The 19,656-nt window shown below is 39.7% G+C and overlaps 1 protein-coding gene across 1 annotated transcript; it reads right to left on the reverse strand.

Annotated features, from left to right (window-relative positions):
- On the reverse strand, positions 1-17,250 carry LOC143632946 (protein REDUCED CHLOROPLAST COVERAGE 1-like). The gene is given in 31 exon segments (XM_077101353.1): positions 1-244; positions 377-1,498; positions 1,501-2,332; positions 2,420-2,510; positions 2,599-2,711; positions 2,807-2,938; positions 3,029-3,212; positions 3,308-3,441; positions 3,526-3,630; positions 3,732-3,833; positions 3,931-4,023; positions 4,164-4,466; positions 4,678-4,779; positions 4,875-4,937; positions 5,023-5,057; positions 5,060-5,210; positions 5,212-5,533; positions 5,613-5,754; positions 5,757-5,769; positions 5,876-6,397; positions 6,477-6,518; positions 6,594-6,725; positions 6,811-6,875; positions 7,809-8,132; positions 8,646-8,691; positions 8,693-8,725; positions 9,036-9,128; position 16,410; positions 16,568-16,628; positions 16,728-16,792; positions 17,150-17,250. Coding segments are annotated over 29 exon segments (5,319 nt in total). The 5' UTR covers positions 16,789-16,792; positions 17,150-17,250; the 3' UTR covers positions 1-244; positions 377-476.
- Between the last annotated feature and the right edge of the window lie 2,406 nt (positions 17,251-19,656).

Here is a 19,656-nt window from a genome sequence, read left to right on the forward strand (position 1 = left end):
ATTATTATTATTAGTATCAGCAGAAGCAGCATTTTTGCATAAGAAATTTATTATGCACTTGTGTCCATGAATCAAATCTCAGTTTCAACAAAAATGGTACCATAAACATGACTAATCCAATTAAAATATCACCAACTATAACCCAATTCAGTCTTCTAATGATATGAGCCAAGAATCCAAAAAACCTGTGTTCGTGCCAATATTCAACGTCTCGGAAATCCTTGTTAACCCTCTGGTTTTGAACCTGAAACACATTTAAACCCCAATTTTTGAGTAAAAGGACAAACAAATTGACAATCGATCATCATTATTCATTTATATTTAGTAAAATATATCATATATCGAAAATAACAAGCTATTAAGCACATAAGCTGACCTGTAAGTTCTCTTGAACTGGTGATTGGAGATCCATGCAACTTCATACCTAAAAACTGCATGATTGATTTGACTGTGGGTCAAAATTATAAAACTGCACTTCAGTTAGTTGCTTCATTTCCTTCAGAAGAAAAGCTAGTAGACTTTGGTCCTTCACTTCCTCTAATCACTCTGCTACACACAACTTTAAAAGACTGAGAATTATACGGTTTGTTCAACAAACTAATCGGCATTCTCAACGTCTGCTTCCGGTTTCTTCTCCCCCTAATCAAAATATTAAACGTCTTCTCGTTCTCAACCTTTTGAGGCGGCTTAATCACATGATTCTCACCACTGCTTCCCAAGTTCCAGTTCTCGGATTTAATACCAACAATTTCATTAATAACTTTTGTCCCTTCAATATTGATGTCTTCCTTAGTTTCGACCTCCACCTGTTTTGGGTCAGAAATGGGCCTTACCGCTGGTGGAGAGACTGAAAATTCCATTGGATGCCCGTTGGGCCAAATGGGGCCGGTAACATATTGTAGCCCGTTAGCACCCATATTACACTGCCATGCAAAATGATTGGGATGGAAGGGACCGGTGGTTATAGGTAATGATGGGGCTTGTGTATAAGGCGGGCCAGTAGGGGAGTACATAAGAGGCAACGGATGGATTATATTTGGCGTACCTGGAGATGTAGGGAAAGGTTGGTGAGGAGATGAACACATTGGATTTACTCCGGGTAAGACATTGGTGGGCCTCGGGTGAAGGTTCATGTTCATTTGCCATGGAGTGGGACCAGGCGGAAGAGCTATGGGAATCGGTGCAACGCGTACAGTTGGTGATGTTGGGTTAAATGGCGTAGCTGATGCAGATAGCTTCTTGTTTGGGAGTTCTTGAGTGTAATTTGGAGAAATAGCTGGCGTTTTATCATCCTCGGGGATCACATCAGTAGAAGAATCTTTCTCAGATAGATCTGAAACTAAAGGAATGTGTATGTCAATGACACCTTTGTCAACTATTTCATCACCCTCAACATTTTCAGGAACGAATTCAGTATGTTCATCTCCTATTAACTCATTCAGATGAGTTTCTTTGGTTTCTTCGGTTTCTTCTGTTTCATCTTTCAAATTTTCTACCCCAACTTTTCTTCCTTAACTTCAGACTCAGAAATCGCTTCATTTTTACCATCATCAATTTCCTTGTCATCAGGAGTATCACTTTGTGACTCAAACTGCAACAAGGAGATGGTACCTGGTGGTGCCAGAGCTACTTCTTTGTACGAAGGTGATCTACCGATACTAACTAAAGAACTTCTTTGTGGTACATGAACTGCTTCTTTTGTCGTTTGTGTGGGGCCGGCTTCAAGTGAAGAATTAGATTCTTCTTTGCCACTTATGTTAATTTCTTCTGGTGTAGATACTGGCGCTGACTTAACTCTATAAGTCAACGCCTTGACAATTCTCCTTCCAAATTTATGATTAGGAGAGGGAACTTTTGCAGTGTGGTAATCAACATAACTTGCACGTTTCTTTATAAAGTGATACTTACCGTTCTGAAAGTTGTTCTTCAATTTCTCTTCAGAATCATGAAGGAATTCCTTCTTTTGATAATTATAAACCTTGTTGAAAGCTGCTTTCTTCTGTCGTAACCGCCTTCCATGTGAGCCTGCTGATCTAGGTCTTTGAACGGATTGCCATCCTTCTTCTCCTTCAGGAAAGACATCATTGGCAATAACAGAATTTTGTGCAGCGGATTTCTCCAATGGTGGAATTATTTCAAAAATGGGTTCTTCCTTGGTAGGTGGGCCCAAGTCAACGGGAGTAGACTCGACAGGTTCTTCATTCACCTTTACGTCCTCTTCATGTTCAAGGACTGGATCTTGTTTCTCTTCATCTGAAACTTCCTTCACGGGATCTTTTGGCGATTCATCAGAATTTGCCACCTCCATGTTTTGGTAAGATTTCCCCTTTAACTGGAAATAAATCATATTTCATTTTTCAAATTTAGATACAGTTGCATTAGTTTTTATCAATATTATATAAGTAATCATTAAACATACCTTTTGTATGTATGTTTTCCTTCTTAAACCTGCGCCATCAGTCCCTTGGCCATCATGACTTGGATTAATATAATCAAGCAAATCCGATACACTGCACATCATCATTATAATAATAAAGCTATATCCTTCATTTAAATAAATCAGTGTTTGATATTAAGAATTTGGAATTGAAGACACACCTAAGATGGCCTTTGCTAGCTATGGATGCATCTGGTTCCCGAGTCCCGTTTCTTGCAGCTTCTTGTTGTTCAAGTGCCTTGGATTCAAAGTACTCAAGCCATGCAGCAGCATCCTGAACCAATTAATTATTTACTTGGAGTTTAAATATCTTGAATTTTGATATAAAATATGGACATGTAAAAGTAAAAATCGTGTAATAGATATTACCTGTGTGCGTAGATCATCTGGGCCCAGTTTTGCACGTAGAATCTGCAAGGTGGTTTGTTCATGCTGAAAACTAAGAGGGTAAGCTTCCATTAAAGAGAGTGCAATAGCAATTGCATGGTAACTAGCAGCAGTCTGAAAAACAAGAAGCATAAAGGGTAGGGTCGATATTGTCTTTCTACATACACCATCAGGAGTCATGGTTTTTAAGGAGAAGTAAGAAACCTGGATATGGTCTGGACCAAGTAACTTTTGGTTGCACTTGAGAGCTTTATGGAGATATCTGAGGGCAACATGGACATTTCCCAGGCCTTCTTCCATCATAGCTACATTGATGTATGTTGCAGCAGTATTTGGATGTGATGCTCCACAAGTTAGGTGTAGCAAATACAATGCACGTTTTACATACCTGATATTATTGATCAAATTCATAAGGTCATTCTCTTCCAAACAAAGATGTGATCTGAATTAGAATATATAAAATATGAAGGAAAAAAAGATTACTTGAGAGCCAACTCTGTATGTTGAAGGCGATAGTAGAAGACAGCAAGATCTCCATAACTTTTCATGGTATCTGGATGATCCAGTCCCAGTTCTCTCTCATTGATGTCCAAAGCTTTTTGTTGGTAGATTGTGGCCTTCATTTAATTGGAGAACATAAGAGACATAATATAAGTAATCAAAAATATAAATCTAGCACTCACTAGTTAATAAATAAATACCTGATTGAAGTCCCCAGTGTGATACAAAACTATAGCGAGGAGGCTGTAAGCTCCTGCTGTTATTCGGTGATAGGGACCACACACTGCTACTAGCTTTGCAAGAGCCTGAAACAAGGGATTGATTATAAGCATTAACATGTCAACTATTGCATTATTCTTTCAAAGCTTCTAAAAACCGAGGTTGGTTCATTTTTAAACTTTGGTACCTTTGTTCCATAGCTAACTGCATCTTCAAGTTTTCCCTTATCCAGAGCTGTTTTTGATGACTCCAGGAGTTGGCGCCCATCCGCAGACGAGCATGCTGCTTGATGAAATAAAATAAAAGGTTTTAATAAATGGACATTTAGCCAACAAAGTACAATAAAATAAGTTATGTCGCTGTTATGCAATGGTGTGATTCATCACCTTATGCACTGGTACTAAGCTGATGATGTCCTCTTTTGTGAAAGGGTTAGGTGTATTCATATCAAAATCGTTTGGAACCAGCTCAACTCCAACCTGGAATACAAATACAAAGTTGTTTACAGCTAATATCTCATAAGTTTATAAGCACAGAAAACAGTTAATGCTCTTATTAAGCTAATATAGATCAGCAATATTAATGATCTTTAAGAGATGGTAATAAGTGATTTAACTACCTTATGGCATAAGCCACGTAATATAGCAATCTTTCTGAGTTCTGTGTAGTTAAAGCTGGAAAGATCCCAGTCATATCTCTTCTTCAAGAAAACATCAAGCCATGTCCTAGTTAGAGGATCAACAGGTTGCTCACTTTCAGGCACCCCAAGAATAAGATTTAGTGCAGCTGCAATTACATCAGCCATTTCCTCTGGTTTAGAAACACCAGCAATCACCGCTTGTAAAATGTGCTTAAAGGCTCGTACTATCATTTCATGTATGCACAGAGATTGCACATGTGATAATTTTTCTGAAAGCTTAACCTGATCAAAGAGAGTAAAAGCAGCATAAAGTCAGTTCAAGGATTATAAGTTTCAATACCAAAAAATAAAAAGAGAGATCCTTGCCAAGACCAAAGATTACAAGCAAAGGGTACGCATATAAAGAGTCAAAGAGCATAGAAAAAAAATAGAAAACTTCATGAACCAAAAAGATTTTCTTGATTTCCTACTGAAGGTGCGTGAAGGCACTAACCACTTGTCCTAAAGAGCGCATGCGGAGACCTCGTGTGTGCATAAAATCAGTTAAAGTTCTTCCATCAACTGGTGATAGTTCCAATGAACCAAAATCTGCAACCTGCATACAGTAAAGTGTTACAACTTGTCAGATATAAAGCTTGCATGAAGATCACTTATGATAAGAATCATATGATAACTGTGGCTTAGAATTACCAATTTTGTTAAAGCAACTTCATTGTAATACTTTTGAGATTGGACGATCAGCTCCAGCAAAGACTACACATGACAAGCAATCGGTTATATTATCAATTACTATGATAGGAATATAAATCATATAACACATCTCCTATTTCAAGCATACCTTGTGATGGAGTCCTGTATCTGACTCTTTAAGACAGTAAAAGCAGCATCAGATAACAATTTTTTTAAAGCAGCCTCATTTTCGGTCACGCTGGCCTCCAGTTGGGATTCTGCAAAATCTAACACAGAATTCTCCACCTCCCCATTAACAACATCAGCAACTTTTGATTCTATATTGCTTCCCTCTAAAATCCTTTTTCTTGTTCTTGAGAGATCTAAGAGGTGTCCCGAGCCCTTCAATTTTCATCTCATTCTTCCCTTTTTTAGTGGAAACTTTCTTGTCTTTTTCAGTTTTCTTTTGGTCTTGTAAATGTTGTATCCAGCAAGCTCCAAGTTCCCATCTTGTAAAGTTGTCAGTTCCTACACACTCTTCTTGGAGCTTACTTAGACTGTCCTTTAGAAGCTTCTCAACAAAACCCCGGGAAGTGTTGAGCTCTTCACTTTCGGATCTATTTAAATTAGGGAGAACATTATTGAGTTGTGAAGTTTTTTTGTGTAGCAGCAACCTCAAACTGCAACAAAAATAAAAATAAAATAAGCTATTGATAGCATAAGGATGTTATACACATATGTTACTTGGTGAGAAAGAACCTGTTGATATTGAGGGCACAGGCTCCACCATCAGGTTGATCTAAAAGCTCAATGTATGGCAATGGAGAAACTTTCTTGTCATCTTTTCTCTCTTCAACTTTCACAACAGCAGTATAACCACAATACCTTACATTGACTACACTAGAGTAGCAACATCCTGTTTTCAAACATAAAAGATCAAACACCAGTGCTAAGAACTTCATTCTCACTAATCCAAAATATGAAATAAAAACAATATTTGACACATTTGGTATACTTCTTACATGAGCAGCAGTATTCTCATCAGCAGTGATCCCTTTGAGTAGGTTTCTCTCCACCAACCTTTCTTTCTCCACCCCAGTAGCCTGGGGTCCATCAATCTTTGTATCCACTTTGCAGCTAGCATCAGGGAAATCTTTAAAGACGGTGATCCTCAAGTCCCCAATACTCTCTGTATGTCTATCACTACTCAAATCAGAACAATTTGAATTAAAGTTTTCCATTATGTGTTTAATGGCCGAAATTGCTTTGAATATGGCAACATCAACAAACAAGCTATGCAATAGGAAAGCTTTTCTGTCTCGAATCTGTCTTTCTTCAGCTGTCTTGCAAGGCATAGATGCAACATACACGAACTCACTAGCCCATGGATGCAAGTCACTTTTTCCATCTCTTCCTAAACCGCCACCATTTCCTCCCCAATTCTCATCTTCTGCAGGAAGAGGTGGGAAAACTGAAGGTACTTGGGCTGCAACTGGAGGTATAAGCCATGTGTTGGCTCTGAAACCATAAGGAAGATTCCCAAACTGCATATAGTGAAGAAACTGTCAGCATTTTGATTTTAAAAGAGAACTGAAAAATGAATGACAATATCCAGAATCATACCTTGTTCCTTTCAATGAATGCTTTGATGAGATCTTCATAAGCCTGAAAAAGGATACCACTTGTTTAGATAGACAGTAATTGAAATGTGACCTAGAAAATGTTCATTTAGAAACTTACATTATCAAACGCTCTACTAACTCGCCTCAACAAATCAACAAGGTTGTGACATAATATTTGATGCTTTCCATTGCTCCAGAATCCATTTCTACATACTTCAACATGGACAGGCTTTCCATGGCACAGTTTCACCTTTATCATGAAGCTTAAGATATAAGCAATCCTGCAAACTTTTTACAGGTAACAAAAACTGTAAAATGTTATATGATTTTCTTACCTCAAGTGAGAACAGATGATTATCAATCAAGCTGTCTTCTGGTTGCCTTGTTACCTTCCTGATATCTGCAAAGGTTTTTGAAGATGCAGCAATTAAATTCAACATCTTATTCATGGAAACGAGCTCGTTAAAAACTCGAACCGACCCGAGCTTAAACTAGCTCAAGCCCTAATGGAGAATTGCTTCTCATTTTGAATTGAGGTGAGTGGATTTACACCAACAGAAACCATGAGCTTCACATCTTGAGCTTGAGCCGGCTCACAAACCTAAACCAGTTTTTTATTTATGTAGCTTTATTTATATCATAACTATTATAATATATAAACATATGATGAAAAAAATAAGTAAATAATATGTATTATATTATATATAATATATAAATTTGTAATGCATATGTAAGTATTATAAAAATATACAGAGAAAACAATTTAAATCGGTTCGAGATGAAGCTTAACAAACTACATGAGCCAAGCTTAAGCTCGAAAATTACAACTCCAAACGAGCCGAGAGCTAGGGCCCTCTTAAACTAAAACGAACCGAGCTCGAGCCGAAACGAGCTACTCAAGATCAGCTTGTTTAAAACTCGAATTGAGCCGAGCCTAAACAAGCCTTTTATTTATGTAATTTTATTTAATATATGTATATTTATATAATAATAAATAATATATTATCAAATGTAAATTTGTAATATACATGTAACATATAACTATTATAAAAATATATAAATAGTAAATAAAACAATAAAATAACTAATAACAAATAATCAAGTCGAAATCTAGCTTTTGACAAATTATTCACTAGCCCGAGCTAGAGCTTCCAAAATACAACTCTAAAAGAGCCGAACTCAAGCTCTCTTAAACTAACACTAGCCGAACTCAAGCTCTAAACTAAAGCGAACCGAGCTCGAGCCTAAACGAGCTCAGACTTGGCTCGTTTACACAGGCCGATAAGAACATAACATAATTCGCGGTGTGTGATGTGTATATGTTTCTACTTACACTGTATCGGAGGCGTAAGGTGCGATAGCGAGAAAAACTCGTAAAAGCTTCCGAGCTTCGGACTCGAATTATTCAGCTCTCCGTCTCCGTCAACGTTAACGTCTTTCGACGGCGATTGTTGCGGTATCGGAGCCGGTGTAGTTTGCACCGTCGACGAACGTTTATTATTATGCGCTTTGCTCGTCTTCTTCGCAGCTTTAATTTCCGCCACACTCTTGCCGGAATCCTCCTTGATCACCGGCGACGGTCCGAACGACGTCGTGCACGCGACGATGTCCAACAACCTTCTCACGTGCGCTGTGGCAGTTACAGCGTCGTAGTCCTCTGTTGTGAAATAAGAAAAGATGTGAGGGTAGTTGTGTCATTTGATACTGACAGCGTGGATGAATTGTCCACGTGCCGGTGTTTATTATTATTATTATTATTAATTTGGATTAAATATAAATTAAATTAACTTAAAAATGTGCAAATCAAATAACATAATTATATACTTGTATATATAATTACACTAATTAATTTACACAGTTATACATTAACTTAATTTGTATGTTAAAATTTTCTATTATTATTATTAATTTATTTAGATTAAATGTAAACTAAACTAACGTTAACTATTCAAATCAAATAACACAATTATATACATAACATAGTGTAATTATAGTGTAGCGTAACTATACTAAGATGTAATTACAATACTTGTATATATAATTAAGTAGTTGATTTACATATTTATACATTAATTTAATTTGTACGTTAAATTTTCCATTATTATTATTAATTATTAATTTATTATACATTAATTTCCTATTATTATTATTAATTATTAATTTATTATACCTTCTATGAGATTTAGGGTGCAGGGCTTCAATGCGGCAACGTCCACTGACCACTGTATCTTTCAGTCGTGGGCCTCTAACCTGTTTAAACGAGAAGGGTAAAATGGGAAATATAAGTAGGCTTTTGTTAATGGGCCAAATGATCCAGTTGAGTTGAATAGATAAGGTGGCCCATATCTAGATTTTGTAATTATGTTTATAAATTAATATTTAATCCAATAAATTCTTGTTTTTATCAGAATTACTTTTTTTTCAACTTTTAAAAAATTATCTCTTATCTCGAACCATATTTTTAATTTCTTAAAGTTGAAATAAATATGAAATTTGTTTAGCTAAAACTTTGTACCAGTTATAAAATGTTATTTATGTAGTGCATCATCTTAAGCCTTACCTCGTGAGATAATGAAAAGTTCGTGATGTTGCATGTTACTGTATTCACCGATAATAGTCGACGAATATCAATAATTCTATCGGTTGATATCCCCTGTTATAAAAGAGAGAAATACTTAGAAAGCTAATATTTTAAAGCATAATGAATAAACTGAAACGCCTTCATTATTTTTATTGAATTGAATTGAAGAGATGTATTCCATTAAGAAATAAAAAAGTAATGTTTTTCATTATATTCTTACAAAGATTGTTGCGTCTTAAAGTATGCAATTGATAAATATTTTTTTTAAATGCACTTTCTTTCTATTTAGTATTTATGCAATGGACCCACATCAACCTTTCAAATAGACTATTTTTAAATACTGTATTATTAATGAGTAACTGATTTAGGAAGTATATATGAAAAACGAGCATGTTGCTTCTATGACCATATTTGAATGGCTTATTGTACACCTCTTGTTTGTAAGGTAGCATTGGTGAAGTTTATAGGTTTGAATTCTTTGAAAACAGCTCAATATACGGTATGGTAACACGTTTCCGTTGACGGAGACGTAACGTTTCAGATAACTTCGAAGTATTTTGCTAGTGACATTTTTGACCCTATATACGAGCAAAGCCACAAACCTTCAAATTCTTATCTAACATTCTAGCTACCTTTCATTATTCACATTTCATTTTGGTCACATTATAGGAAATGTATGGGCAGTCCATAATTATCAAGAAACTATCCTTCAAATATCATCATAATCAAAGATAAAAATTCAAATATGTGAGTAAAATTAGCAACATAAAATTGTCAAAACACTTTTATAATTATTAATTGAAAAACACAAACTCTTTTATCATGGTTTATCACTTTATCTTGCGTGTGCTTTTAAATCACTAAAACTAACTAAAATCTCAAACCAGAGCAAGTCGACCAGTTTGATAATAAAATGGAACCTGTTGTGTAAACCAAACCGGCCTATTTCATTTCTAAAATTACGTAGTTATATATATATATATATGTATTACCCCATGAACCCATGAATCACGAATATAATTTATTCTGAGATACAAACTAATGGTTTGACGAAAAATATCAGTTTGAATTGTCAAATCGGCAAAACCAAACCATTAAACTTTCAATTAACTTCTGCCAAAGTTAACCTAACCTTACCTTGAAAATCCTTATTTTTATCCATTATCTAATTATGGCATAATATCAACCAAAATGTTTCTCGTAATATGCAATATATTGATTAAATCAAAATAAAAAACCAAACCGACAACAAATTAGGCCGCTACCCTTTTTTGAATTCAATCAACCTTAGTTATATTTTTGAAGAGGTAGGTCCCAGCAGAGCCCAGTTGGACCCGCAAGACTCACCTTGAAGAGGGACGTCTGTGCAAAGACCAACTGGTTCCGCAGGACCCACCATGCTCAGAGAGATGAAGACCTTACGCGCATACGCCAGCTGTTCCCGCAGGAAAAGCCTCCCAATGGTGAAGTACCCCGCCTGTTCCCGCAACTGCGGATACAAGCCATCAGCGGAGGTTACCCGCACTAATAGTAAGGCTACACGCACAAGGCACTAACTCTCAATAATTCAGTAGTCACCTGAAGAAGGAATGAGCAAGGCGGGAATACTCCCGCCCAAATGAGCCAGTCCGTACGCTTCTGGAGGATCTTTTGTACTATACCTGCCAAGGTATAGACAAGATCTGACCAAAACAGCCCATGAACCAATCACAGGGTGACAACTCACTGACAACAGTACGACGAGCAGCACGCTCTAGTACTTAATGTCACTATCAGCCGCTGCCTACTCACCAACCCTTGTCGTGGCACGTACATAGCCTGCAGTTGGTGGAAAAGGAATAGTACACAGCCGGCCATGTCACTATCAGCCGCTGCCTACCCACCAACCACCAGCATGGCACGTGCGTAGCCCACAGTTGGTAGAAAAGGAATATTATACAGCTGGCTGTACCTGCTTGGAAACCTACCTTCGGCTATAAATACTCCAACACCTTGGAACGGTATGGATATCACATCTTATCATATACTATCTTATACCATCACATATCTTATCTGCTCTAGCTATTTCTCTTAATATACATTTATATTCAGAGCAATCTAGTCTGATTCTCACGCCGGAGGGTGGTCACAAGGAGGTAACCCCCCCTTCTCAGTGACGAGCTCACGGTGTCTGTTTTGCAGGTCATCAGAAGAATAACCATCTTTGTCGGACCTAACCCTCATGGGAAACATCTACTTGACCCTAAGATTATCCGTAATCTGCCGGGGTCACTTAGTGTTTCTTCATTGGCGCCATCCGTGCATAAAAGCTAGAACTAATTTTCTCAGTTTTTTCAAAACCTCTGGAAAGATGGTTAAGGTTACTCTGGTGCCAAGACCAGCGAGTGACCAAGAAACCCCGGTAACCACAACCCCAGCTACTGGGGGAACACCGGCGAGTACATAATTTTTACGAACACTACCCCGGTTACCCAAGCCGGGGCAAGTGTAGTAAACAATCCTTCACTGGGATTCACCGATACCCAGTTGGAGAGACAACAGACGAGGCTCCCCCGCCAAACACTTGATCAAGTTAAAGCGTGGGCGGAAGCACGTCAGAAGGAATTTCAAGCTGAGTTGGATGAACGCTTACGTTCACTCCAACAGGCTGACGAGTTCGGAAACACTCAACAGCTCAACATGAGCAATGAGTGCGAGTACTTGGATAATGATTGGGAGGAGTCCGACAGTGACGCAAACCCTCGTCGTAGGGCGAAAGGGAAGCGCAAGGAAACGGACTTCCAACCAAGAAGGGATTTTGGAGAAACCTTCAAACCAAGGAACGCGGGGGGAAACCCACGTGACTTCTCCAAAACCTTTAGACCAACTGTTGCAAATGCGGGAACGTCCAAGTTTGCAAGGGACATTGCGGAAGCAATCGCCCCGAAGAGTGCCAAACAGATGTCCAACATAGGCACTTATGATGGTATATCCGACCCAGATGATCACTTGAACAGATTCATAGCGGGGGCAACCGTCAGCAACTGGACGGAACCCACGTGGTGTTATATGTTCCAGATGACGCTGGTTGGAGCGGCCAGGGCGTGGTTTGATCGTTTACCGGTCCACCACATCTATGATTGGGCGGACTTCCAACACAAGTTCAGCCAACACTTCAGCCAACAGAGGAAATATACTGAAGAGCAGTGGACGATCCTCAACTGCGTTAGAGAAGAGGATGAATCTTTACTAAACTTCATCACTCGCTTCAACTCGAAAAAGCTGAGTCTGGGCACCATAAGCGAAGATCTTGTTCGCGCCGCTTTCATCCAGGGCGCCGAATACCCAGAGCTTATCCGCACGTTGACAGGTAAAGATGGCATGCCATCCACATGGGATGCCATCATGACGGCGGCCAAGCGCTTTGCCGAAACGGAGAAGCAACTGGGTAGGGATCTTCCCCAGAGTACAAACCTCTACACGCAGAGGACTAGAGAAAAAAACGTCCGGACCGCCCGGCAAAACAAAACGAGGAAGCTAGGTATTTGGCAGTCAAGGGTAAACTTTGACACCTCATCCAGCTCTCGCCCTCTAGTAGGCGGAAGGGATAACACGCACCCATCAAGCCGAAACCCCCGGTGGACGCCACTCACCAAAAGCGTCACGGAGATATTTGCCACCGAAAAACTCCCATGGCCAAAAGCTCCAATGGTCCGACAGCAACATAACGTGGATCAGAGCAAATCATGTGACTTCCACGGGACAAAGGGTCACACCACTGAGGAGTGTATATCCTTGAGGGATATTGTTGAAACATTCGTCAAGGATGGAAAACTTACACACCTTGTGGCATCAATCAAGAATGGAGGGAAGAATGATAACCGATACAAAAGCAACGGACGAAAGCCCGTTGACATCAGCATCCACATTGTTCATAGTAACGTCAGAGGAAGAAAAAGACGAACGACAGAACCATGCGCGTGGAAGGAAGCTGAGGTGCGCTTTCTGCGAGTGCCAGGAGGACCCAGCAAAGAAGGCCCTATCGTCATCAAAAGCCAGCTGGGGCACTACATCACTTCCCGCACTATTGCTGACAACGGCGCCTCGTCAACGGTTATGTACAGGCAGTTCTTCGACAAGCTAGACGACGAAGACAAGGAACGCCTGGAAACGGTCTACGCCTCGATGGAAGGGTTCGACGGCAGCACAAAGACCCCCTGGGTATCCTATCTTTCCCCGTCATTCTCACAGACGGGAAACACTCCCGCACAGAAGACGTGGACTTTGTCGTAATGAGGAAGCCACACCACACATACGACATTCTCTTCGGGAGAGACGGGATGGCAAGATTCAATGCCGTGGTATCTTCAGTCCACGGCATGATGGGATGGCCAACAGCTGAGGGTGTAGCGATGATCACCGGTATTCCCCAGGTATGCATCGCATATGTCTCATCAAAACCCAAACCAAAGATGGCTAAACCAACCATCACCGAACCAGAAGAATGGGCCTTCAATGGCAAATACCCTGACCAGGCTGTTACCATTGGCCCAACAGTCACTGATCCTACGCGCACCTTACTCAAACGCTTACTACAGAAAAACGCTGACATCTTCGCGTGGACACCAGCTGACATGACTGGTGTACCTCGAAGTAAGGCAGAGCATAAGCTCAAGTGTGACCCGGCTTTTACGCCAGTCATACAAAAGCGCAGAGTAATGGAGGCGGAACAAGCTAACGCGTGTAGAACCCAAGTCAAGGAACTCCTTGACGCGGGCATCGTACGCGTTAGCAGATATCAAACATGGGTTGCAAATCCCGTCATGGTACCGAAGTCTAACAAACAATGGCGCATGTGCATAGATTTCAAAGACTTAAACAAAGCATGCCCCAAAGATTGTTACCCGTTACCCGAAATTGATCTTAAGGTAGATTCGTTAGCACCGTTTCGCCTTAAATGCTTCATTTATGCGTATAAGGGGTACCATCAAATCCACATGGTCGTTGACGATCAGGACAAAACCGCATTTCGGACGCCCGATGGCACATTTTGTTATCAAATGATGTCATTCGGACTTAAGAATGCCGGGTCCACATACCAACGCCTGATGGACAAAGAGTTTCATGCCCAAATTGGGAGGAACTTGGAAGTCTACATGGATGACTTGGTCATCAAAAGCACTGACCCAGAAACGATGTTGAAAGACATCGAAGAAACTTTCAACACGCTCAGAAAGATAAACATGAAGCTCAACCCGAGCAAGTGTTCCTTTGGGATGGAAGAAGGGAAGTTCTTAGGAGTCATTGTTACTAAAGATGGCTTCAGAGCGAACCCTGAAAAGGTCGAAGCCATTATCAAAATGGAATCACCTACTACCATCAAGCAAGCTCAGACACTGAATGGACGCCTAGTCGCACTTAACCGCTTTTTGGCAAACCATGTGGATAGGTCGTTCCCATTCGTGTCCACATTGAGAAACTGTTTAAAGAAAACGCACTTCCGCTGGACACCAGAAGCGGAAGCAGCTTTTCAGGAAATTCGGTCACGCTTGATCGAACTCCCAACGCTCACAGCACCAGAAGCGGGGGAGGAATTAATCCTATACCTTTCCGCCACAGATAGAGCAACCGGGGCCGTCCTGCTAGTAGAGCGAAAAGGCATCCAGATGCCAATCTACTGTGTTAGCCGTGTCCTAACAGACGTAGAAACCCGGTACTCTACCCTGGAAAAATTAGTCTTAGCACTTGTACAGGCTTCACGCAGGCTAAGACGATATTTCCAAGGTCACCCAATCACCATTCTCACCAACTTCAAACTCGCAAACGTTCTAGGCAAACCCGAATTTTCAGGACGCCTAGCCAAATGGGCAATAGAATTGGGAGAATACGCGATAAAGTACAAGCCGAGGCCAGCCATAAAAGGCCAGGTCTTGGCCGACTTTATTGCAGAAGTCCCCGCTTCGCGGGAGAAAGAGTGTCAGGAGGAGGCTCAACCCTCTCCAGCACAGGACATCGATGATGTCTGGCGACTCTACACTGATGGAGCAGCCAGCAACGAGGGCTCAGGCGCAGGGTTGAAACTAACCAACCCAGCAGGCCAAGAATACACTTACGCTATTCGACTGGATTTTCCAAGTACAAATAACGAAGCGGAGTATGAAGCATTCTTGGCCGGGCTGAGAATTGCGCGTAAGATGGGAGTAAAAAACTTGGAAGCCCACGTGGATTCCATGTTAGTAGCCAACCAAATAAACGGGACGTACACGGCCGTGAACGACACAATGGCCCTGTACCTCGCACAAGCAAAAACCCTTATGCGCGACTTTAACGATTGTAAGGTCATACACGTCAAGCGTAGCGAAAACAAATCTGCGGATGCGTTAAGCAAGCTTGCATCATTAGCCTTCACCCACTTGGGAAAGGACATCCGCATTGAACTCCTTGGAGCACCATCAGTCCCGCACAAGGAAATCTGTGTCATCCAAACCGGCACAGAATCGTGGATGACACCAATAATAAATTACCTTGCGGCGGGTATACTACCAGAGTCAAAAACACAGGCAAGAAAAATACGTTGTAAAGCACTGAACTATCAACTTATCGATGACATCCTTTACAGGCGTAATTTTCTTGGCCCACTTCTAAGATGCGTGGACAACCAAGATACTGGCTACCTCCTAAGGGAAGTGCACGAGGGCATCTGTGGAGTACACGCAGGTCCACGCGCTGTTGTAGCTAAGCTAAACAACGCGGGATACTTTTGGCCGGGGATGCAAACGAATGCGCTGGCATACATCAGAAAGTGTAGGTCTTGCCAACTCTACGCACCCAACACGCATCGCCCGAAGAATGAACTTGTTCCAGTCACCTCTTCATGGCCATTTCAGAAGTGGGCCATCGATGTGACAGGCCCATTTCCCACAGCAGCAGGGAACGTTCAGTTTCTAGTGGTCGCCATCGACTACTTCACCAAGTGGATAGAAGCAAAACCCTTAGCCCAAACAACCGCAAAACATATCAAAAAATTTATTTGGGAATTTATTATTTGTCGTTTTGGACTTCCCCAGAATTTGGTGAGTGATAACGGCACCAACTTTGCTGACAAGAAGCTACAAAAGTGGCTGGAAGAACTTCAAATCACCCACACCTTTACCTCAGTGGCGCACCCGCAGGGTAATGGTGAGGTGGAAAGAGCAAATAAGAGCATCGTAGACAGCATAAAGAAAAGACTCTTGGAACACAGATCCGACTGGGTGGACGAAGTTCCACACGTCCTTTGGGCAAACAGAACACTGAAAAAGGCCAGTACGGGAGAAACCCCGTTCAGCCTCACTTATGGCACTGAAGCCATGGTCCCGGTCGAAATTGGTTTACCCTCACCAAGGGTCTTGATTCAGCCAGAAGACAATGATGCGGAAAGACGGTTAGACCTTATGCTAACCGAAGAACGCAGAGACTTAGCCGCAGCGCGTGAAGAGAACTACAAGCGACAAATGCAAAAGTACTACAACACACGGGTAAAACTCTGCAACTTTAATATAACATGGGTGTCATCAGGAAGATTCACAGTTATATCCACCACAACTGGGAGAACTGCAGTTATTTTGGAACATTACAAAATAAAGAATAATTAATAACAAAACAATAATTTCAATGATAAAACTATCATTTTTAAATATTTTAAAATTATACCCTTCTCTTCTTTCTTCTTCTTATCTCCCTTGGTCTTTCCACGTCCATTCTTTGGTGCCATTTCTCTTAAGCTCAACCTTAAGTATTTTATTATTCTAAATTATAAAAAATAAAAAGAAAATAGAAATTAATAAAATTATGAAGACTTAATAAAACTATGAAGACTAATTGGTTTTTCAAGAAAATGTTATGGAATTAGGAAATGACAAAAATGACCAGAAAATTTAAAATTTAGTTGGGAAATGACAAATGTGGCCTTGGTCTTAATGTTTTGATTTTTGAATTCAATACAACAGAAACAGAGAACGGATTAAAAATAAAAGCAATTTTTTATATTTTGAATAATTATTGATGGGTTTTAGCTAGATAATATTAAGGAATTGTGAAATGACAAAAAAGGCCATGGTATTAATAACAATTACCAGAAAAAGGGTGGCGGAGAGCAATAAAGACTCTTGAAGCAAACAGAGGATAAGGTGTGTTGTGTTGTGTTGTGTTTGTGTTTTTTTTAAGGTTTTGTGTTTGTGTGTGTGTTTTTTAGGGTCTAAGAGGATTGATCTGTGACATTTTTCTCGGTTTATATCTTAAGACCCTATACCTATCTAGCCTTCAAAACACTATGCACTCAAAACACAGACCACAAATGTTTCGTTAGAAATCAAAAACCCAAAAGAGCTATCGTAAAATTAAATCCATCATCATATACCACAAAACATAGCGAATGGTAAATGCATACAGACCATTACCATACAATACATCCCAAATCAAAAACGCAAAAGACAAATTAAAACCTTCGCAAACCTAATTCACCCGCCCATAAAATGGTAATCAAAAGAAACCAAAAAAAAATAGAGGATTACTCACCTGCAAGAAAACGATGGAGAAAAGCGAAAGAAGTATTCAAACTTGTGCACGAACAAAGACATCATAAGTCAAACACCAATCAAACCTACAAAAGGTAAGCAACATGCTTAACACTGTGTTCCCGAGTTAATTTATTGATGGAAAAGAAATGAAATGGGGGGAAAGAAAAAAATTATTGTGTTCCAGACTCCAAAGGTTTTTTTAAAAGAAGAAAAGAAAGGAGATGAGAGAAAATTATGTTCCTGAGTTTCATTCAATAAAAGAAAACAGATGGAAGAAAAATAAAGAGAAATACAGAGTAAGTTGGAAGAAATTGTTTTCTTTCCAATTTGGAAAGAAATGGAAACATAAAAGGGGAAATAAAATAAAAGAAATTTTTTTTGTTTCTTTTATTTTCTCTTATTTAATTGAACTCAGAAACAGAGCGCAAAGGAGGAAAACCCAACATATACCTGAAAAAAGACATGTAAAAGAAATAATCATATTAAAAAGTTAAAAGACATTCCAGTAAGAAATCAATTGTAATCGAAACTAAACAATATCACTAAAAAACTACTCACATTTTGAATTGTGATGTATAGAATGTTCATACTTTAGAAGAGAACAAAAGTATTCTAATTGATAAATATATCGATGGCTTTAATTATTCACACATTCAAACATCCACCATGTAAGTCGTACAAGACCATACGATTCGTATGGTAAGTGTATTACAACATGAAAAAAGGGTGATAACACACACAAAAAATTGTGGCTGTTCAAAAAGCTCGAGGCTTGAAGCTCGGGCTTGTGGCTGGCTCGAAAAAAGCTCGAATAAAACTAGCAGTAAAAAGTTGATTTGTAACATCCTGAGCTTATTTGGATCATTTTTGTAACCAAGCCAAAATTGACCTTAGCACGGCTCAAGTCATGGCTCGGCTCGTTGGCTCGATCTTAAGCTCGTTTAACTTTAAAATCAAGTTAGAGCCTAACTAAGTTGTCCCGTTTAATTTCGAGCCCGAGCTCGAAACCACCATGGCTTGACTCGGGCTCGACTCGTGAACAGGCGTACAAAAAATGCATGAATATAACATCCCAATATCTATAGTTGCACAGATTAAGTGCTAACTTAAAAATAAGTATTAAAAATACACAAGATAATAATTTCTTATCCATTTTAATATATATTTTGTTACGTTCCCTTATTAATATCATCCACTTGAGTGCAACTTCCTTCTAAATCAATATATAAAAAACAACCAAACCAAACCACAGTCCACCAAAAAATACTGCAAGATGCACAAGAATAGAAGGAAACACAATTAGATTCGGCCATATATGATGTTTGTCCCGTTCGAGTTTACTCCAAATGTTTTTTTTAATTATTTTAACTCATTCGTATTGTACAAAGTAAAAAGATCAATTAAGTGTTGTAGGGGTATGATACTAAACCCGGCTTACGACCTTAATCTATTATATCTGGCTTATTTTATTATATGGACTAATACAATATTATTGGGCTGAGGGGGTTTTGTGGAGGTAACCCTAACTGGGCTAAGCCCATTAGGGTACCATGATTGTGGCCATGAGGCTCCCTATATAAGGAGGTCTCCACCTCCTTATTAAGGGTTGTTGTTGCTCTCAATAAGAGCCACCACCATAACCATTTTTGTGTCTGTAAACAAGAGATCCTCAAGATTTCTTAGCAGTCACCTCCACACCCCCGAAAAGCCATTGCAGGTCTCAAGCAATCGGAGAAGAAGATCAAGTCGTGGTTCGTTCATCTCGAAAATCCGTGGGAACATCGTCATGGATCAGGTCAGATTCATTTCATGCTTCGACATTGGCGCCATCCGTGGGACGGCAACGAGCTGCCCTTCGATTTTCGTCTCGGTCCTCCGATCTGTTCATCCAATTCCCTAGATCTATGATTTCTTCTATCAGATCTGTTCTATGGAAGTCCAAAAATCCGCAGATCTAAAAATATTTCCGGATCTAGAAATATACAAGGAGAAATACCACCAAACTTTGGGAAAAACCTTTAGATCTGGCTTTTCTAAGTGAAATATACCAGATCTAGTTATGG

The sequence above is a fragment of the Bidens hawaiensis genome, unplaced genomic scaffold (genome assembly GCF_021521415.1).
Source record: "Bidens hawaiensis isolate Kalapana, Puna unplaced genomic scaffold, B.hawaiensis_p1.1 tig00006555_1, whole genome shotgun sequence".
NCBI lineage: Eukaryota > Viridiplantae > Streptophyta > Magnoliopsida > Asterales > Asteraceae > Bidens > Bidens hawaiensis.